Source organism: Muntiacus reevesi, chromosome 5, assembly GCF_963930625.1.
Source record: "Muntiacus reevesi chromosome 5, mMunRee1.1, whole genome shotgun sequence".
Taxonomy (NCBI): Eukaryota; Metazoa; Chordata; class Mammalia; order Artiodactyla; family Cervidae; genus Muntiacus; species Muntiacus reevesi.
This window is the reverse complement of record NC_089253.1, coordinates 125,169,938-125,191,509: the sequence shown is the minus strand read 5'-3', so window position 1 is coordinate 125,191,509 and position 21,572 is coordinate 125,169,938. Positions and strand designations below refer to the sequence as shown.

The 21,572-nt window shown below is 58.4% G+C and overlaps 1 protein-coding gene across 3 annotated transcripts in view; it reads left to right on the top strand.

The window, feature by feature from the left end:
• NAV1 (neuron navigator 1) overlaps positions 1–21,572 on the top strand; it is a 205,311-nt gene that overhangs the window by 116,146 nt on the left and 67,593 nt on the right. For all 3 annotated transcript variants that reach the window (XM_065936376.1, XM_065936375.1, XM_065936377.1), the window contains 2 exons: positions 8,378–8,480; positions 11,650–12,015. In XM_065936376.1, coding sequence (XP_065792448.1) covers positions 8,378–8,480; positions 11,650–12,015 — 469 coding nt within the window. The remainder of the gene's footprint in view (positions 1–8,377; positions 8,481–11,649; positions 12,016–21,572) is intronic.

Here is a 21,572-nt window from a genome sequence, read left to right as displayed (position 1 = left end):
CCATCTAGAAGTTTGGGTACGAATGGTCATAGCAGCTTCAGTCATAAAACAGGCAGAAAATGGAAATGACCCAAATGCCCATCAAATGATGAGCAGAAACATAAAATACAGTGTATGTATACAACAGAAAGCTATGTGTACAGCCTCAGTCATGGAAAGGCGTGAAGTACTGACACATGATACGTGAGTGAGCCTTGAAGGTGAAAGAAGCCAGTTACGAAAGTCAGCTTGTTTGAGATTCTGTGGGGCACCCAGAACAGGCAGATTCACAGACACAGAAAGGAACTCTGGGCTGCCAGGGGCTGGGGCAAGCGGTGATTGCTCGGGGGCCTGGGGTTTCCTTTGGGGGTGATACAGACATTCTGGAATCAGACAGTGTCAGTGGCTGTACAGCTTTGTTGCTGTGCAGTCCACCTGCCAAGTCGTGTCTGACTCTTTGTGACCCCATGGGCTACAGCACGCTGGGCTCCTCTGTCCTTCACTGTTTCCTGGAATTTACTCAGACTCGTGTCCATTGAGTTGGTGATGCCATCCAACATCACTTTGCAACTTTACAAATGTACTAAAAACCACTGAATTGTGTCCTTTAAAAGGGTGACTGTTACGCTTTGTGAGTTAGCTCTCTGTAAACACACTATATACATATGTGCATTTGTGGAACGTGGCCACGATAATACTAGATGGTAATATTTCCAGAGTCAGACCATCTGGTCAGGATCTTGGCTTTATTGCCTTCAGCAGCTTACTTACCCTCCCTGGGCTTCAGGTTTCTCAACTGTAAAATGGGGATGATAATCAGACCACCTCAAAGGGTCATCGTGACACTTACACGGGCTGCAACCTGAAAGTTCGAAGTGTGCCTGGCAGGGGGCAGAGGACTGGGCCGAGTCAGCTGATACCAATGCTACTGGTGTCACAAGCGGAAACCCCCCAGGGCCCCTTCACATTGCTGCCACCCCTGGCCCCAGCCCCAGCCCGCCCCCACCCTCTTCCTTCCCCTCCCCCTCTGCCTGCAGATGGTCCTCGCTAATGTGAGAACTGTTGCCATAACAACCACTTTGCCCCCAGCAGCAGCGACTTCATTGGAGCCGGTGTCGCGTGACAGCTCTGGGCAGCATCACCATAACACTGCCAGTGAGCCAGGAGGCTTATGGGGCAGGAGAGCCAGGCTCGTCAGGGGACAGGCCCGACCCCCACTCGGCAGGCAGGCCACCATCTGCAGGAGGCCAGCCCTTGAGGCCCCAGGATGGGGTGGACAGGAAACATCAAGAACCAGCTCTCTGACCCTGTAGCCCTGTAACCATCAGGGAGATGGAGCAGACGGGAGGGAGCCAGAGGCGGGCACCCCCCAGGGTCCCACAGCCCTCTGCGTGGCCGCCCTGGACCAGCAGGTCTTTCCCGAGGCAAACCGAGCCGGAAGTCAGGGAGTGGCTGCGCTGGGCTGGCCGGCGGGCCCTGAGGGCTGCCCGCTGCAGAGAGAGGCGGCCAGTGCCCCCAGAAAGGGCCGAGCTGGGCATGGTACAGGGGCTGGAGCGATGACCCTGCTCCCTCTTCCCCAGGCGTGCTTCTGCCCAAGAGCCCTGCAGAGCAGAAGGGCGACCAGGGCAGGGCTGTGAAGCTTGACCCACTCTCCAGAGGCGGCACTCCGCGTGCAGCCGCTGGGGCAGAAGGCAGAAGTCGAGCTCGCCGACTGGAGCCCACGGGTGCCCAGAGGCCAGGCACTGCCGCTCTGTTCTAGCCGGCGGCTCCCACTGGAGGTGCCAAGCCCCTGGCTGTTTCGCAGGAGGATGGCAGCCCTGGCGTGCCCGGCGCCCAAGGGGGCTGTGCTAACGCCAGGAGCCGCCCGCCCGCCGCAGCACTGCGGCAGCGCCCGGCGGCGCCCCCTGGTGGCCAGTCGGGGACAGGCACCGCCCCCCCAGGATCAGCACAGAGAGACCCCTGGGGGGGATGAGGCCTGGGGACACGGGGAGTGGGCTTTCCCAGAGAGGGGACAGTGCCCAGGGAGCAGACTTGGGCTGAGGGTCCGGGACACACTGCCCCGAGGCCTGGCCTCTGGAAGTCAAGGCCTGGTGTCGCTGGGCAGCCTGTTCTGGAGGCTGCAGCAAGGTGTCTGGGCTCTCAGACAAGACCCCTGGTCCACATCGCCTGCAGTGGGGCTTGGATGATGCAGGTTCCTGGGCCCCGGCTCCATCCTAGGCATCTCTGGGGGGGTGATACCCTGGCACCTGGACTTTCAGCCCTCTCCAGGAGGAGAAGAGACACTTACTCAGGCTTCACCAGCTGCAGAGCTCCACAGCCAGTCAGAGTCGGCTAGAGCCTTGAGTGCCCCCAGCCCCAGCTCCCTTATTCTATCCATAGGGCAACTGAAGCCCAGAAAGGGGGAGTAATTTACTCAAGGCCCCACAGCCAGCTGGCCCGCACCATGCGTAAACCACATGCCCAGCCCCCCAGGCCGCCTCTGTCCCTCCCCCCCCTAACCTCACACCTCCTCCTGGCCGAGTGCCCCCTGGAGACACATTGCTGAGGGTCCCTGAGCCAAGTCTTCTCATTCAATCAAAATCGAAACTGCCAGTGATCTGCAGACACCCATGCCTCGCAATTCCGGGCCAGGGGAGGTCCTTCCTGCCCCCTCTGGCCCCTGCTGGTTCCTTCCCTTGTCTCACACATCCTCGCGGCCAGCACCTTGCTGTGCCGTCCTGGCTCTGCCTGGTGTTCTGCCCACTCAGCAGCTGTGGGAGGATCATTTACTGGTTGAGAAGGTTCAGGCTTCTCCTGGGCAAAGATGGAGACCCGGGAGCCCTCCATGGCAGGAAGCATGGATTGGCCATGCCGCAGGGCTCTGTAACAGCTGCCCCAACAATACTGTGACTTAAGTGGGGAAGGGGGAGTGGGAAATGACTGAATTAGTAACAGAATAAACTGTCCCACACCACATGCTGGTAGAGGGGGAGGCTCTGGCACGGAGGCCCACCCCAGGCTCTTTCTGGGGCCTCTGGGCTCAGAGAGGGATTGGGGAGGGGTGGAGTTGCAGGAGGATCACTTGGCTCTGCCCGACGGCAGGGAGGTCTGTGTGCAGGGTGCTCTGTCCTCTGGCAGTTTCAGCCCCGCACCAAGTCTCACACAGGACGGAGCCTTCAGAGGCCACGGCCCCTGGGAGTCCATCTAGGGCAGGGTCACTGGCTGCCAGAGTCCACAGAACCCAACCGTATGACCTCTGAGCAGTGAGGATGTGTGAGGTGGGCCTGCAGTGCCTGCCCCGGCCATACCTTGAAGGTCATGTCCTTGAGCAGAGGAGACGGACAGAAATGAGTCAGACTCCCAGAGACGTGGGACTCGGTGTCCACAGAGTGGTCATCTATAGACACTGGGGGTCATGTGGTGGTGCAGATGCCCAAGGACCTTCTGGTTAGGGGTCGTGTAGTCAGAGAGATGTGTGCTTGTAACTGGTTCTTAGTCAAAGCTGTGGTTTTTCCAGTAGTCATGCATTAAATTTGAGAGTTGGACTATAAAGAAAGCTGAGCGCCGAAGAATTGATGCTTTTGAACTGTGGTGTTAGAGAAGACTCTTGAGAGTCCCTTGGGCAGCAAGGAGATCCAACCAGTCCATCCTAAAGAAAATCAGTCCTGAATATTCATTGGAAGGACTGATGCTGAAGCTGAAACTCCAATACTTTGGCCGCCTGATGCAAAGAACCTACTCATTTGAAAAGACCCTGATGCTGGGAAAGATTGAAGGCAGGAGGAGAAGGGGGCAACAGAGGATGAGATGGTTGGATGGCATCACCAACTCGATGGACATGAGTTTGAGTAAACTCCGGGAGTTGGTGATGGACAGGGAGGCCTGGCGTGCTGCAGTCTATTGGGTCGCAAAGAGTCGGACATGACTGAGTGACTGAACTGTAACTTATTATACTGATATTTCACCTGTGTGTATTAGGAACCTAAACTGTGACAGATTTTAGAATTTAGAGAAGACTTAGGTGGTATCCTTGGGACGATAGGGTCAGGAGAGATTTTTTTTCTTTTTGGAAGTTGCTGAGAGAGGGCACATGTGTGAGGGAGATGCCTCTCCCAGGTTCTCCAGCCTGGGTTTCTAGGTGGGTATATCTTGTACTGTCTCAGACAGATCCTTTATACAGTGGTCACCCCCACTGGTGACATCTCAGTGCCTCTCAACCCCAGGGCAACATGGGGCAGCCAGGCCAAGGCCTCCAGTGCTGGAGCCCTGGGCCTACCCCTCCCCACCTGGTGGGGCGCACAAGCCTAACCCTCTCTGACTGGAGTGACATGCTGTTTCTTTTGAGCTCTGAAATGCTGGGGCTTGAAAATCTTCCTCTTGAGGCACTTCCGTCCTCCTGTTGGTTCCTGCCTGGTCCATCCGCTCGCGGAGACAGGAGCCAGTCTAGAGGCTGGGCCCCGCCCCAGGCTAAACTGAATGTGTTGCAGGTAAGTCTCAAGCGTTCACCTGGCAGCCTCTGAAGTTCACGTCATTGTCAGCCGGTAATTCAAGGCGTACAGAGCTTGGGGAAATGTGCCTGCTGAGTGAAGGGCCCTGAGTCCCCCTCCTTCCTGCATGCCCCTATATCTCTTAGGGTCCTTGTCCTCTCACCCACTACATCAGGTTTCAGATCCAAGGCAAAGAGCTGGGCAGGGCAGGTAGCTCCAGCCAATTCGAGTCGCCCCCCCACCCCCACACTACCCACTCCTGTGGAGAACCTGCTGTGCGCGCAGCACCCACGCCAGCTCTTTAATCCCCCTGACAGCCCAGGGAGTGGGTACCACTATTCTCCCCTCTTCGTAGAGCACACAGCTCAGCGGGGTGGTGAAGTGCCTCGCTCCAGGTCAGAGGGAATGGAGGCGGGGGGCGGCTGCCGCCAGCGCTCGGCAGCCCTTCCTTTGGGACTCAGGAGATTCGGGGTCTCGCCATCCGGGGAAGCCTGCTGCCCGGGTCAGGCTTCAGGTAGAAGGCACTCTGCTTGCCGTCATCTTCGCAGGGCGCCGCCCCATCTCCAGCCCCAGGACCCCTGTGCTCCACTTCCAGATTTTCCCTCCGCACTTATGGTGAAAGACGCGTCCACACAACTCTCCTTGTGCATGTCTGCGGGGTGACAGAGTGGGGCGCCTGTGATCCTGACGTGACGGTCCCCACGGGCTGCCGGCCAGACCGCAGAGGGCTGCGTCTGAAGCGTGTGTGCGTGTGGGACGCCCTCTGTGGTCATGGAAAGAACAGCCCTGCAGTCTCACATGGGGAAAATGCCTAATTTTGAGCCCACCTCGATGGGACGCTGTGTGCATCTGGGTGGGTGTGCCTGCCCCTCCCCCAAGTGTGCGCACCAGGTGCCAAGTTTTCTCAGAGGCCAGTCCTTCCACCAAGAACTCGTAACAGAGACAGTAGTCTGTCTGTGGTCGCCTATGAGAAACTCCATCGCAGTGCATGCTGGGAGGATGCTGTGGTCTCCTATGAGAAACTCCGCCCCAGTGCATGCTGGGAGAATACTGTGGTCTCCTGTGAGAAACACCGCCCCGGTGCTTGCTGGGTAGGTGCTGTGGTCTCCTATGAGAAGCTCCGCCCCGGTGCATGCTGGGAGGACGCTGTGAGAAACACCGCCCCGATGCTTGCTGGGAGGATGCTGTGATCTGATATGAGAAACTTCACCCCGGTGCATGCTGGGAGGATGCTGTTTGTGGCGACTGTGTTTTACCGTGGTGATGGCTGGTTTGAGGGAGACTGTTGCTACCTTCTGAGCCTAGGAAGCACACACGTCCAGGCACCACCCGACGAAACCTATCATTGTCAGAGTGGTGTGTGCCCCGGACTAACACCCACCCCAGTGAGCCTCGCGGAGATGGTGGAAAAGGGGGGAGGGGGATGACGGCTGTTATCGATCAGTTGGGGGTCAGAGGTGGGTAGGGGTGTGGGGTGAATCATTTTACAGATGTGCTTATTTGTAATTTAGAGTTAAAAATGTGAAGAGTTCAGATACAGCCAGACTCTGAGGCGCCCTCACCGTCCCTCACGTAAGCTGAGCCTTTGGGGAGCAGGGTGGTGTGCCCCAAGATGGCCACCAGGGGACGCTGCTGGGGCGTGGAGGGATTGGTGGGATGCCGCTTCTGCGACTGTCCTTGTCCCTGCTCAGTCCCGGCTGTGTCCCCACCTGCCCCTCCATGCCCACCTGCTCCTGGGGCGACACGCTGGTGTCACATGTTCCTCCTTATTACATTTCTGCACCTCAAACCAGTCGCCCCACCCACCCTCAAGAGCCACGGACCCGGCTGGACTGGTCACTTCCAAGGACTCTTGTGGCTCTGATTTTGATACTTTGGGGTAGCTCTGCCCCACTCTACTGGCATGTTATGAGGAGAATGCTGTGTGAGTTAAACACTTTTCCCTGTTTTTTAAAAAAAAGACGTCTTCCTAACGGGACACACATCCATCCATTCTTTTTTATGTATGTTTGTTGTGGTCAAGTCCGTCCGTTCTTGTGATGGTCGCTGAGTACCTGCTGTGTGCTGTCACTGGTGGCACCAAGATGCCCTGTGATGAACATGTGAGCTGCTTCCTGGTCTGGGTGCAGCCCTGCGCTCTGTGAGGTGCAGGGCCCCGTTTCTGGGGCTCAGTGTCTCCTCCATGAAATGAGGCAGCTGCACAGGCTCCCCAGTGTGCCGTGTGCCTCCACTCACTGAGGCCTGCAGGGGGTTGGCACACACGGTCTCCGAGTTGCCCCTGGTCCCCTGCTCTCTGAACCTATCACCCCTCAGAACTGTGCTCGCCTTTTCCTTCATCTCTGCCAAATCCATGGAAAGCATCTCGCTGGCCCAGAAACCCATGTCTCAGCAGCATGTTCTTGGTCCTCATATAGGCATCTTAGGGCCAAGCTTTAAATATACATGTACACCTTCTGACCCTGCCTGTTTTCCACACCAAACCATCATGACAACCACGAAGCCGCGCCAGGAGGCCCTTGCCAGGATAAAGAGTCACGGGCAGCCAGAGGAGTGATGTGAAGAGGCCTGCCCTCATCCCTGCCAGCTGCCAGCCTTCCTCCGCCCCAGAGGAGGGGAGGAGAGGAAAGAGGACTGGGCTGGCCTGGGTGTGGAGCTGCTTCTCAGGAAAGGTGCCCCCGAGGCTCTGGGAGGGCCGGGCACCTGGCTCCCCGCCCCCCTCCTCTGCTCCTGCCTCGCTGACAAGGCAGGCTGAGCAGCCCCCAGCCCGGCTTAGTCTTGGGAAAAATGCTTCCTGAGTTCAGAGATGTCCCCTGTGGCAGCTTTTAGAGCCGCACACTCCTGCTGGGTTTGGGTGGGTGGAGGGCTCATGGGCTCTAGGATGAGACCCCAGGGGGTCTGGTTGGGGCAGTTCCCTGGGGGTCAGAGCTCTTGGGTTTTCTCCGTTGCTGTGCTGTCATTTCTGTGGGCACCTGACTCTCCCAGGTTGCCTTTCAGGAGGCATTGAGGGAGGTGCCTACATTCAATGACTGGTCCAAGGTCCAGGAGAAGCCGTGGGTTGGGCAGACTTCACAGAGGCTTCCTGGCTGGAGTGCAGTAGTGAAGGGGACGTTCTGGAGTGTCTTCACACTCGGTACCCTTGGTCTTTCGGATGCTTTTCCCTTAGGAAGGCAATGGGGTTTGTTTTTGTTCACTGTGGTCACCTCTCCTCTGTCTGAGGTGATGTCCTGCCTGCAAACCATGGCCGATCCCACAGCCCTGATCCTTCAGGAGTCTGCGCTGGGGCTGCGCCACACACGCTCGCCCAGATGCACACCTCTGGTCTGGGGTCTGCATGCCCAGCCTTCCGTGGCTGCTCACCGCCCCTCCCCACCAGCATCTCCGGGGCCCTGGACAAACTCTGCCCTGCACGTCGATGGCCTCTGCAGGCGCTCCCATCTGAGGCCTGATGCCAGCTCCCGCCAGTTTCCAGTGCCGACCCCCAGCCCAGCTCTCTGGCTCTGGGCTCAGCGACATCACGGCACCTTCACAGAGTGTTTCTGCCCCGGAGACTGGCCAACATCACACATTTGGTTACCCCCGCCTCCGAGAGCCAGGGTGAAACACCAACCCATGGACCACGGCAGGCTGGGTATTGGGCAGACGTTCTGGCTAACCCCAACCATGGGGGCCTGGCCTGGAATCTCTGCTAGGAGAAGCAGGGCCCCCCAAAGTGATGCGGGCCAGTGTGGTCCCGTGGGTGTCTAGGAGGACACTGAAGGCTGGTGCCCCCGGCCCTGGAAGGGACCCCAGGGGCTCAAGGGCATGTCCCAGGCCCTTAGGAAGGCCTGAGAGGCAGAGTCATGTCCCAGGACTCGTCCAAGGATGCAGCTTCCGGCCACCTCCAACTCGGCAGTAAGTCCTCCCCACTCACCCAGCTCGTCTCCTCCCTCCAGACCCGGAGTCCCAGAGAAAGAGGACCGTGCAGAACGTCCTGGATCTGCGCCAGAACCTGGAGGAGACCATGTCCAGCCTGCGAGGGTCCCAGGTGACTCACAGGTAAGCACCCACTGCCCCTCCTTCCCTCTGTGGAGGGCGGGCACCGCACCTGGGCCAGGGCAGCGGGCACTGAGCCCCCGGGGTTAGCGCTCCCTTGCCTGGCGTCGGCTTCTTCTGGAGACTTGGATTCCATCTCGTCAGGCTGGAGCCTTGCTGGATGGGTGGGAAGGAGGAGCCAGCATGCGGCTCAGGCCGTGACTGCCCTCCTCCACGCCCTCCTGGGTGTCCACTTCCCCGTTGTCTCAAGGGCTTGCTCACTCCCTTCCTCTCCCTGCTCTGAAGCTTCCACGTGCCCTTCCCGACACGCAACAGCTGTCTTGCCCCCTCAGCCAGCAAGGGGCCCAGCCTCCGTGCTGTGCAGACACCCTCCTCCTGCCCCTCTCGAGCCCTTGCAGCTCCCGCCATGCGGGGCGCCCACCCCTCCTTCCGCGCTTCTCTCTGCCCTGGTGTCCTGGCCGCGGGCTCAACGTGACTCAGAATTTCCCGCACTGGCTCCTGGGGCTGCCCAGATGAGCTCATGCTGTCAGCTCCAAGGGGGACAGAGGGCCGGGCTACACCCTAGGGGTAGGGGGCAAGCCGCCAGGATTGAGAAATCCTGGGGGTGTGGAGCAGGAAGGTAGAGAAGAGTCGGTTCCTCCCCACCTCCTGGGGTTGGAAAATGAGAGCAAATGGGCAGTGGGAGAAGGACTTCTCCTGACCCAAGTGTGTGGCCAAGTTATATGCAAACCAAACTTACATATGTACCTCCAATGACAGAGGACTCATTACTTCCCAGCCATCCCGTCCTCATGGGGTGGTGGTGACTGTGAAGTGGAGCTGGGTCTGGCCTCAGTGGTCCCCAGCTCCCTTGCTGAGATGCCCTTCTCCCTCCTTCCCACACCCCTCCCCCAGCCCCACCCCATCCCCCGCCTGGGACACTCAGCCCATCGCTGCCAGATATCTGAAATATTTCCAGTGATAAGCAGAGCCTCTTGTCTCTGGGGTTACCTCTGCTCGATCCAGCAGGATTCTAACTGCTGAAGGGATGTGATGAGGAGGGCTGAGAAGAAAGTGGATGTGGGCTCTGGGAGGCTCTGGGACCCTGTACATCCGTCTCCAGCCTCCAGCCCTCCCAGCCCTAAGCAGGAACCCAAGTGGCACAGGGATCTGGCTCGGCTCCACTCACCGTTTTGAGGACCCAGTGGATTAAGTCTTGGGTGCCCTCCTTCCCCAGTCAGGGAAGGTGTTGGAACAGCTCAGCCCCACCTTGCCTGCCAACCCTATGCCAAAGAAGGCCTGCTCGCTGCTCCTGCGGGGTCACACCCCAGGTGACTCACCCGCAGGGCAAGGGCCGCAGCCCCGCCTCCTGGCCCCACCCCCGACGCCCACACGAGGACAGCTTGGCCCTGCGCAGGCCCTGCTGCTCTCTGCAGGGAAGCTGGGAGGCCTCGTGTGTAGAGGCGGCTGGTTAGAGGGCAGCGCCTAGGCCCCTGGCTTGTCTCCCCCTGTGGGAGAGGATCTAAGAGCCCTGAAGCGGCCTTTGTTTACTGCGGACCCAGAGCCACTTCCTCCCTGAGCCTTTGGTTTATGTTATTCCTGGGGCACACTTTGATAGCCAGAACAATGGCTCCTCAACTTCGATGGCTCTTGTCCTGAACGCTTCACATCAGTCAGCCCTCCCTCGGCCCTGGGAGCGGACAGGATGTGCACACAGGCCCCGGGTGAGGCGAGGAGCAGCGGGAGGATGGGGAGAAGGGGCCACGTGCCAGACTCGCCCAGGCTGATCAGGGTGCTTCTGCCTTCAGCGGGCCAGGGGCGCAGCACCCAGGACAGACACGGGCTGTGTCCTGGAGGAGCTCACAGCCCGGTGAGCGCGCCCAGCAAGGCGGTTTTCACCCTGCAGTCACAGGTTGCCTGTAGTTTAGTTAAGTTCCTTTTCAGAAATCTCTCCTCCCGTGCTACTTCCCCTATTTCTCTGGCTTGATTGCCCCTCAGAGAGAGAGTCTGGGTCAGGGGCCTAGGGCTGCAGAGGAAGTGAGACTACTCCCCGCCCCCCAGCCTGCTCTGGCCCGTCACGCCGTCCACCCCACACACATCCTCCCAGAGAGGAGCAAACCTGGCAGGTGGGATCTGGGACTGGAAATCAGGGACCCAGGTTTGAGCTAGAATTTCGGCCACCGACTCAGAGGCGTCTGGAGGTGTGTTTGGGATAAAGATGAGCGGTGAGGTCAGAGCTGCCCCCTCACCGCACCGCCAGGAGAACAGAACCAGGGGCACAGCTGCTCTTGGTGCCAAGTTTGCCCTGAAAACAAGCTTCCCTAGAGCCCGTCCCGACCAGGGCTGTCACGTCCTCTTCCTTCTCTCCTCGTCTCCTCGTCACAGCAGCTTGTTTTTATTAAGTCCTTACTGCGTGAGGCCCAGTCCCGAGTCTCAGGCAGAGAATCCTCCTGCTCGTCTGTCCAGAGCAGCAGGAGTGAGGCCGGCCACCTCCCAGGACAATGGGCGCCCCTTCAGGGAACTTACATGTTCCCCAAGCTCCACGTCATTAGAGAGAGAGAGTGCACAAGGCATGAGACGGGCCAGCAGGAGGGCCCAAGGGGAGACGCTGGGCAGCAGCCAGGCTGGGAAGCCCACTCACTGACTGCCCTGCCGTCTCGGGCCCTGTGCGCCCACAGGGCTTCTACAGGGACCACCATCGGGCTCACCCTGAGCTCACAACAGAAAAGAAGTGCTGGACACCCTGAGCAAAGTGGGTGATCAAGGCCTACTCTCAGGTGACCCCTCCCACCCTGCCTCACGGGCCCTCCCTGTTTACTGCGCCTGTTACACCAGGCACTCGTGTGTGGTCCTTCTGGATCTGTACATGATGAAGTAGCTGTGGTAGTCTCATCTCCATTTGACAGATGAGGAGATGGAGACTCAGGAAAGTTGATGAGGAATCTGGCTCACTAATAAGAGAAGGATTCAAACTGGGGTCATATTACAAAATCTGTGCCCTCAGTAGACTTCTGCCCACCAGCCTCTTCCTTTGACACCTGCGCTGAGGTGCAGCAGAGCCTACACCCTGAGAGACCTCCTGGAGGCCAGGGACCTGGGGCAGGAGGGTGGAGGGAGGCACCAGGGTGCCTGAGACCAAGCTTCGGGCTCCCCGCAGGGTCAGAGAGTAACCAGTGCCCTTCTGCCTGCCCAGCTCCCTGGAGATGACTTGCTACGACAGTGACGACGCCAACCCCCGCAGCGTGTCAAGCCTGTCCAACCGCTCGTCGCCCCTTTCCTGGCGCTACGGCCAGTCCAGCCCGCGACTGCAGGCCGGGGACGCGCCGTCAGTGGGCGGCAGCTGCCGCTCGGAGGGGACGCCCGCCTGGTACATGCATGGGGAGCGCGCGCACTACGCACACACCATGCCCATGCGCTCCCCGAGCAAACTCGGCCACATCTCGCGCCTGGAGCTCGTCGAGTCCCTGGACTCGGAAGATGTGGACCTCAAGTCCGGCTACATGAGCGACAGCGACCTCATGGGCAAGACCATGACGGAGGACGACGACATCACCACTGGGTAGGGGTGGCCTGCGGGCCGCTGGGAGGTGGGCAGTCCGGCGATCGGACGCGGGAAGGGCAGGTGGACGCCGGGGCGGGTGCTGCGCTATGACCAGGGGCGAGGACCGCGTGCGGGTCCAGGGAAGCAGAGGGGGCGGGGAGGGGGAGCTGATTGGTCAGCGAGGGCGCCGCGTCACTGGCCCCCGCAGCTGTCACTCTGTGCCTCGCCCCGCCCTCCTGGTCTCCGCCCCCTGCTAGCCGGGGGGCGGGGGCTCCTGGCTGCAGCTGCCTGTGGGCCTGGAGAGTCAGGCTGACAGTGCCCCTTCCGCTGGGAGAGAGGCCGACGCGTCTGTTGGCAGCCCTGGCCCGGGGCGCAGCCCTAGCTCCGCTCCCTCCGCCGGGCCAGGCCCTGGCGCCCTCTCTCCCCTGTTGCCTCCTGCAAACCTCTGCCGGGGCTGGAACTTCTATCAGACCCAGCCTGTCAAGGCCTTCTTTCCTGCCTTCCTCCTCTTGTCTTTTCCTGCCTCTGTAGAGCAGTTTGGGTTTGTGGGGCAACTTGGTCAGAGGGGCGGGGGAGCAATCTGGAAGGCGAGGGGAGAGGGCAGGAGGAGAGGGGTGCTGGGGTCTCGGTGTTCAAGCCAGGAGCGCCCCTGGAGGCTCTCGGGCACCCCTGGCACCCCCACCGCCGCCTGGCTCCGCCCCCACTCGCCCCTCACACAGGAGGCCGCAGGGCCCCTCCCCGACCCCTCGGGACCACCTCTCCTCAGTAAACAGCTTGAACTGAAGGAGAGTGGGGAGTAGCTGAGGTCCAGGCCGTCCACTGCTCCCACCCTGGGGATGTACTGGGAGGACCTGGCAGCGCTGGTCCCACTGACAGGCTGCTCTGAAACAAAACAACTGACTCACCAGCGGGGCTGTTTACTGCCTGTGAGTCCCAGGGGCCAGCCGACCTCACACTCTGATCGGCCAGCCCGGGGCTGGGACCTGAGACGGCTGTGCACTTCCTCCTGGGCGCGGAGGGTATGCTGGGCCACGGGGAGCCTGGTCCCTGCACCAGGAAGCCCTTCTCCTTCTCTGAGAAAGTGTCCAGTGCTGACCCCTGACAGCACCCAGCTGGACAGGTCAAAAGCACAAACCTTGGGGCTAAGGACCCTGAAAGCCCTGCTGTGTGGGAAGGACAGGCCCCCGCCTGCAGGGCTCCCCCACCCCAGACAGAGTCAGGAGAGCTGGCCCCCCATCCACACAGCGGCCATGCAGAGCGCTCCCCGGCCAGGCCTCTGCCCTGGGAGAGACCCCAGCCTGAGACTGGCAGTGGCTCCTCCAGCAGCTGACCGGCCCTGTGAGCTTGGGTCAGTCCATTTACCTCTCCAGGCTTCAGTGCAGATGACAGTGGAACCCACGCCAGGGTGATTGTGAAGGTTAAGTGCATTCATCACGTGAGGTGTTTGGAATAGCTCCTGGCTCTTTGTAAATACTCAGTACACGTTACCACGTATTTATTGCCATTATTCCTATTATTGTTACTGTTATTCCTATCATTGTTACAACGCCCCCTCCAAAGGTCGGTAGGTACTCCTGCCCTCTGCGGGCCCCAGACTCGCCCCCGGGGACTGGGCGATCCAGCAGAGCCCCACCAGGGTCAGCAGCAAGGACCGACGTGTCAGCAGCCGGCCATTCCTGGGGTTGCAGATGGGGGGTGGGGGGCTGGGAAGATGCCCTTATCCACCCTCCATCACCCTGTCTTTGTCCTCTGCCCCTGGACAGTGTGTGTGCCTGGAGTCTGTGTGCAGGACTGTCCCTCCCTGGGCCTGCTCTCCCCACAGTCCAGGGACACCTGCAGTTCCCAGGGTTGTGCAGAGCGTCCGGGGCAACTCCCGCCTGGTGGACCTCACCGCAGCTTGCAGTGCTGAAGCCAGGATAACTCCACGTAGGCTGTTGCGGTCAGCCCACAGTCAGCAGCCGCACTCAAAGCCAGTTACAAGGAGTTTCAGCGTTCACTTCCCCACCAGCACCTGAACACACCGGGCCTCCAGTGCCCTTGAGCAGTCAGAGTTGAGGGGAGTCCGTTTATGTTCCTCAGTAATTTTAATGTAAGCAGTCGCTCTTCAGTTACGTGTTTTCACAGTTAAGGGTTGTGTTTTTTCCTAGAAAGCTAGAAGCGGGGTGTCCTGGGTTCCAGCAAACCTGAGCCACGCTTGCCAGCCTCTGCCTGGCCCTCCCTCCCCCACTGCAGCTCCCATCCAGGCTTGGTAACTTACCAAGTGCCCTGCTCCTGAGGAAATTGCTTTTCCTACTCATAAAACGGACTCACTCCACTCCCAGTGGTGACTCCTCATCTCCCCGTCAGCCCCTGCCCACGGTCACTCACTTCTTGCCTCTCCAAAGCCCCAGCGCAGGGCCAGCGGGACAGGCAAGGCCGCCCCCTCCCGCCGGCTGACAGCTGCCACGAGCTGTCTGGGTGAGCTGTGGATGACAGGTACCCTCAGGCTTTCCTGGTGCCCTCAGTCACCTGCTGGGGGCCGTCCACCCGGAGCTCTTGCCAAGTTCGTGTTCAGCCCCTGAGTCAGCCCCGCACCCCACTCCATCCAAAGGCCCTGTCCTTTCCTGGGCTGTCCACCCGGCTGAGCTCAGGGAGGGGAGATTCTTCAAACTGAAGCTCAGCAAACCAGGATGAGGAAAGGGAATGCAGTTGCCAAAACCATCATATACGTAAAGTTAAGTGTTTAAACAATAGTGGTTAAATGTGTCTTTATATATGGCCAATATCTTAACCACATTTAAGAGCTCAGTGGCATTAATTCCATTCGGATTACTGTGGCACCATCACCGATGTTCATCCCCCAGACTTTTTCATCTTCCCAAACTGAAGCTCTGCACATGTGAGACGCTCACTCCCTCGCCCTCCCTGGCTTCTGCCTTTCCACTTTCTGTCTCTATGAGCCTGACTATTCTAGGAACCTCATAGAAGTGGAATCACACAGTGTTTGTCTTTTTCTGATTGACTTGTCACTCAACAGCAAGTCCTCAAGCTTCATCCACAGCAGGTGTCAGAATTTCCTTCTTTTTCAGGGCCAAATAATGTTCTACTGTGTATACGCGCCACACTTAGCTTATCCATTTACCCATCGATGTGCCCTTGGGTTGCTTCCACTCTTCTCTATTGGAAATAGCTTGCTATGGACAAGAGTGTACAGATATCTGCTTGAGAATCTGCTTTCAATTCTGTGGGGTATATTCACAGTGGTGGTATTGCTGGATAGTTCTATGTTTAATTTTTTGAGGAATCACCATACTGTTTTCCACAGCAGCTGTGCCATTTTACATTCCCACCAATGATGCTCAGGGGTTATAATTACTCCACTTCCTTGCCCACAGTTGTTATTTTCTATGTGTTTGTTTTTTAATAACAGTCATCCTGATGGGTCGGAAGCAGTGTCTCACTGTGGCTTTAATATGTATTTCCCTAATGACTAGAGATGCTGAATACCCTCTCTCGTTTTTCTTAGCCATTTACATGTCTTCTTTGGAGAAGTGTTTATTTAGGCCCTCTGTCCATTTTTCAGTCGGGCCGTTTAGTTGTTATGGTTGAGTTGTAGGAGTCCTTTGTGTATTCTTAATATTAGTCTCTCATCAGACACATGACGTGATTTGCACATTTTCTCCCATTCTGTGTGTTGCCTTTTCTTTCTTTTGATAGTGCTCTTTAATGCATGAAGGGTTTCATTTTGATCAAGTCTGGTTTATCTCCTGTTTCTCTTAGTGCCTGAATTGTGGATGTTGTAGCCAAAAAATTATTGCCAAATTAACTGTCGTGAACCCTTTCCCCAATGTTTCTCTCCAAGAGTTCTATTGCCACTGGGGCTTTTTAGAAATACAGACTCCACATCTCCTGCACCGCCTACCGTGGCAGATTCTCTGCTCCCTCAGGAAGCTGTGTTTTTCTGACACTTCTCGGTGATTTGGGGCTCGTCCGTCTTCCCTTTAAGTTAAGAAATCTTCTGCATGGTGACCCCAGCAGCATCTCTCAGCCTTGATTTGCGTGGGCACAGTGACAGGGGGCTTGTGCGAGCATGCTTAGTTACTTCAGTCGTGTTCAACTCTTTGTGACCCCATGGACTGTAGCCCACCAGGCTCCTGTGTCCATGGGCTTCTCCAGGCAAGAGTACTGGAGTGGGTTGCCGTGACCTCCTCCAGGGCATCTTCCCCACTGACGGATCAAACTCCTCACATCTTCTGTGACAGCAGGCAGGTTGTTTACCACTAAGAAGCCCAATGGGGGGCTCATTCACCTGCAAATAGAGTAAGATGACAAAAAAGTGTCTAAGTATTCCCCTGCAGTCTGCTTCACTTCTGCCTGGTGACTCAGATGTTGTCATCTCAGAAAGAAAAACGGAGTTCGAGCCTCCATCCAGACATTTTGTCGTGTTCTCAGTGCCAGCTCAGAGTCTCTTCTCCAAAGACAAGCTCGTTCACTTCAGTACTTCGTGAAATGGCCCAGATATCCAGCTCCCTGTTGTTCTCATCACCCCGCTGTGCAAGCAGGTCGTCAACCACCCCTTAACACCGGGCACCTGGACTGACCCGCCTGCCGTGGTCCTGCCGGGATGATGCTCAGAGCACAGCGCTGTAGACAGTGTCGGCCTGGCCCTGTCCTCGGGGACGGTGCGGGACATTTCTGCCCCTGAGAAAAGGTCTACGATTTCATCTAAGGAAGAATATGAGCTCCACAGCCATCCGTGGCCCCCAGGTTTGGGGCTGGAGAGGGAGAGCTGGCACCTGTAGAGGGGAAAGCAGGCTCCGGGTCCGGGGGGGTGTGTGTGTGCGTGTTGTGTTTGGGCTGTGTGTGCATGTGTGCCCATATGTGTGTTCATGTGTGTGTATGGGGCATGTGTGTGTGCATACGTGTGTATGGGCCATGTGTATGTGTGTGTGTGTGTGCGCGCACAGGCCGTGTGTACCCTCCCGCCTTGGATGTGGACGTGCCTCTCACTGTGTCTCCATGTCTGTCTATGAACACTGGTCTGGGGGGGCAGATGGGAGATCCAGCTGATCAGCAGCAGCGCTGCCTCTCACACCCGTCCGGGAGCCCTTCACGTGCTGTGGAGTGGTCTCAGCAGCCCTGCAAGACCACAGTCCAGTGACCCAGGCTGCAGAGCCTCAGACTGGGCCCTGCAGTGTGCCAGGGACAGCGTGTCTCCAGGCCGGGTGGTCCCCGCCCCGGTGGTGGCTGCTGCCCCTCTCATGTCCCTCCTCACACAACCCCCCCCCCCCAGCTTGTCCTCTTGAGCGGTGCTCGGGGCCTAGGGACAGATCACATTCGTGTCCTTGGCACTAAACTGCCTGACTTTGAAAAATGTCACATAACATAAACCGCGGGCCCTGGCCACCTCCAGGCTGGCTCTTGACTTCCAGACGCAGGCGCCCAAGCCTTAAAGAAACCCTCCGCTTTGCTGCGCGGTCTGGGCCTCAGTGGCCCCCTCCCAGGAGGGGGCGTCACTTGCTGGGCTCCAGACCCCAAGACACCCCGCCCGGCGACCGTGTCCTGCAGGCACCGCGTCGCTGGGTTTGTTGGGAAAGAGGCGGATCTGCCGTGTGACCGGCCGGGAGCAGGCTCGTCCTGCTCTGCCTGCCTCCTGTTTCCCAGTGGGCATCCTGCCCGTGGACCAGGGCCCTCAGCCCAGCCCGTGCCGGTGGAACCCATGATCAGGGCAGAGGCTGGGGCCGTCCCGGAGAGGACCCGGCATTCAGGTTCAGGAAGGAAGCCAGTTCTGCCCTTTCAGGGCGTCACACCCGGAAGGGAGGGGCTGCCTGTTGTGTCCCCAGCAGGAGAAGAAACGTGGGACAGTCGATGTGGACAGGGCTGTGTCTCTTCGGGGTGACACCTGGCGGGATGGTGTCGACCTGCAGATTTCTGCACGTGGCCTCGGCTGGCAGCCTCTGGGTGCAGAGAAAGGGGCCTCTGGGCCTCTGGACTCCGTCCTGAGCCCCTGCTAGCTTGCTCTGTGGCCCCAAGCAAACCCCCAGCCCGTCTGAGTCTCAGTTTGTTCACGTGTAAGAAGGTCATCATTTGTGTCTTGGGAGGGTCAGGTGGAAAAGAGTAAAGTGTTCTTTAAAAAGTGTAATGAATTGTTGGTTTGAAATATATTTATTGTAGTCCCAACATACTGTTCTGTTCATCTGACTGGTGGCCTCTGTCTTTATGAGGAGCTGTTAGTGTATCCGGGTAAGCTTTCTTAAACATACCACCTGAGTTCGAGTTTGTGCTTAGACTGTTGTTTGGGGTAACCTTGTTTTGCTTTTTGACAGCGTCTTGATGTTCTTTTCGTCCTGTGGTATGCAGTTAAATAAACCGACCTTTGTGAGCAGGCTTGCCAGCATGGGCCAGCTCAGGCCTGCGGCAGCTGGTGGAGTTGCCAAGTGGTATGGAGCCGGCTCAGGGCTGGACGGGACCCGGCTCTTGTCTTGAGCTGGGAGTCCGCTCTCTGTCTGTCTGAGTTCCCTTGGCTGGAAAAGGCAGCGGAGGTCATGCCTGGTCTGTTAGGCTCATGCGAGGACTGAATTAACGAGTATGCTTACTTCGTATATAATAAGTATTAGACAGATGTTAGCTGTTTGGTGACTGACAGTAGCAAGCTGATGCCGTCAGCGGTCACAGGCACCTTCTGAAATATAGGACGGTTTTTGGAAAAGTGTGTGCTGACCTTCCCACTTGAACGTGATGTTTCTGAGCCTCAGAGGGAACGTGACATACTGAGTGGTTTAGCAAGAGGACGACTGCATCCTGGCCCGCTCCTGCCTGTTCACGCAGTGCCCACGCGTGGCTTGGAAACCCTGGCCACAGGTCCAGCGTGTGGCTGTGCGGTGCAGCCCCTCCCTGAGCGCACGGAGCATAACACCGGTGACTGTGGCCGTTCCTGCCCCGCAGGGCTGCCTCTGCCTGAGGGTGCATATTGCTGCATGAAGCGTGTCCTGGATGGGCTCCCCAGAAACAGAGCTCGAGACTAGGTTTTATTACGAGTGGTTTATTTTGGAAACAATTCCAGAAAGCCCTGACAGGGGTGGGGAAGTGGGGTGGGGAGAAAAGGAAGCCAGTGCCAGACTCATCCTGTGGGAGTCACCACTGTGGCAGCTGGACTTGGGGGTCCTGGGGGACTCCATGCCCACCCAGAGGGACAGGAGGCGTGGGTATTTGCTGGAGGTATCGCATCCCAGTGTTTCCTGCTGCTCCACAAAGGCTGAGCCTCACAGGTGCCTGCAGAGGGGCTCTGTCTGTGTTCCCGGGAGCAGTCACTGCAGGGAAGGTGTGGGGGCAACTCAGACAGCATCAGTGATGAAGAGGGAAGACGGGAAGGGAAGAGGCTGTGGAGTCAGACCCCTCAGTCTACTGGGAAGGAGGGGTGACTTCAGAGAGGGGATGGCTTTCGAAACACCCAGAATTCCTAGAAGAGAACAGTGAAAGCACCGCTGCGTCTGTGTGGGGTTCATCAGGGCCGCCAGGTCTGTGCGGACCCAGCAGGGTCGCTGGAAGGTTGGAGTGAGCCGGGTACTCCAGAGGGGCAGCTGGGTGTGTGCTGGTTGCCAGGGCAACGGATGCAGGCTGAGGAGGGCCCCTCAGTGTGTCCTGTGACCTACAGTTGAGCTGCTGGGCTGTCCCTGAGTTTGCGGACAAGCTCATTGACAGTCAAGGTGGACAAGGGCTGCGGCAGCTGTTGAGGGTGGTGGGCTCGTCCCCACCAGCCTGCCTGTCTGCCTGTCTCTCCTCTTTCATCCTGAGCCTCCTCCTTTCCCCCGACACCTTCTGCTCTGGGATGAGCTCACAGGGCTCGCGGAGTGCCTGGACAATCCGTGCTGTCTGGTATTACAGAAGGGGCGCAAGTTAGGAGGAGGTTCAGACCCCATCTCTGAGGCTTTGGGAAGTCTGCCGTTCATTCTCATGGGGATGGTCAAACAAGAATAGCGTTGCAGTAAGGATGTTATGGAATATGTTGTAATAATATGCTTGGTAAACAGCAGGCGCTCAGCAAATGGTACCTCCCTCCCTCCTCCTGGTCAGCCCCTAGAGAACAGAAGCCGTGAAGGTCTGAAGGCCATCTGCAGAGGGGGCTCCCCTTCCTGAGGGGGTGACACCTGGCCGCTCACCGTCTTTTTCGGGCACACCTCTCACCTGAAGCCTCTCCAAATTTACCCCATTGCACCATGATGCTGTTCGACGCTGGGGCTTCCTGGAACTTGTGTGTATAATTTTTACTGAAGTAACTTGTGCTGTTTTATAATTCTTCAATTGCATAGCATGTGCGGTTTACAAAACACTATCTTATTTAATCTTAATGACTCTGTGAATTAGGTATTCTTTACCCTAATTTTAGGCTTCTCTGATGACTCAGACGGTAAAGAAAATCTGGCTGCAGAAGACCTGGGCTCGATCCCTGGGTCGGGAAGATCCCCTGGAGGAGGTTATGGCAACCCAGTCCAGTATTCTTGCCTGGAGAATCCCATGGACAGAGGAGCCTGGCGGGCTACAGTCCATGGGGTTGCAGAGTCAGACATGACTGAGGGACTAATGCTAACCAGCTTCCCAGGTCAGAAGAGAGGAGACTGGGACTCAGCCTCGCCGGCTTGCCAGGAGCTCCCAGCTTGAAAGCGGGTGCACCAGAGCAGAACTGGGCCTCTGAGGCACACACCCCTCCCCACCCCACAGTCCCCTGCCAGTTCTGGCTCACCCACCACCTCCCTCTGCCCCTGAGGACCTCTGCCCTCCGTGCACCGTTCTGGGGCCCTAAGCTTGGCAGCAGCGACCACAGGCCTTCCTGCCGCTGCAGTCAGAGCTCCCCAGGCACCAGCAGGCGTGCCATTGCCTGGCCAAGGGGTCATTGTGGGAGGCTTCCTCAATGCCCCTGAGCGACCGCTCTGTCTGCAAGGACGGGGTTGCGCTTTGCAACCACAGAGCAACCACAGTGGGGAGCTCAGGGCAGAGGAGCGCCCGCCCTGTGCATCCAACTCTGCTGACTAGGACTCAGAGGCCGGGCTGTCCCAGGATGCTAGAGACAGGCCCCTCTGGCCTCCGGGCTATCAGATGTCTCTGGCCAGGCAGCAAAGGACCATTCATGGCAGCTGAAGGAGGGCCAGCCAGCCAGGCCAGGCACTCACCTGCGGAGCCATGAACGGGCTGCCCCCAGGAGCTCTCGGCTGTGCATCAGGGATGATGGACCAGCGCAGGCAGATGCATTAAGGTCTGGGTTTTTTTGAAAGACAGGCAGAACGAGCCAGGTCCAGAGACTGCAGGCAGGTGACTGTGCAGAGACGGACTGGCACCCGTGAACACACAGGACAGGACTCGGAGAGATGGGTGGACAGGCCGAGGCCGGGGCTGGTGCCTGCATGCCGCGCAGCCGGGGACAGGGGTGAGAGCCGTATAGACGCAGTGTGCGGGGCCGGACACAAAGAGGCTGTGTGCTCACAGGCCCTGCTGGCCGGGGAAGGGGACGGCACCCAGACAGGCCAGGGAGCGTCCGAGGGGTGCGGGGGCCTGTCCAGTCCAGAGAGCGGCAGGGACCAGGGTCTCACAGCCTGCCGCCC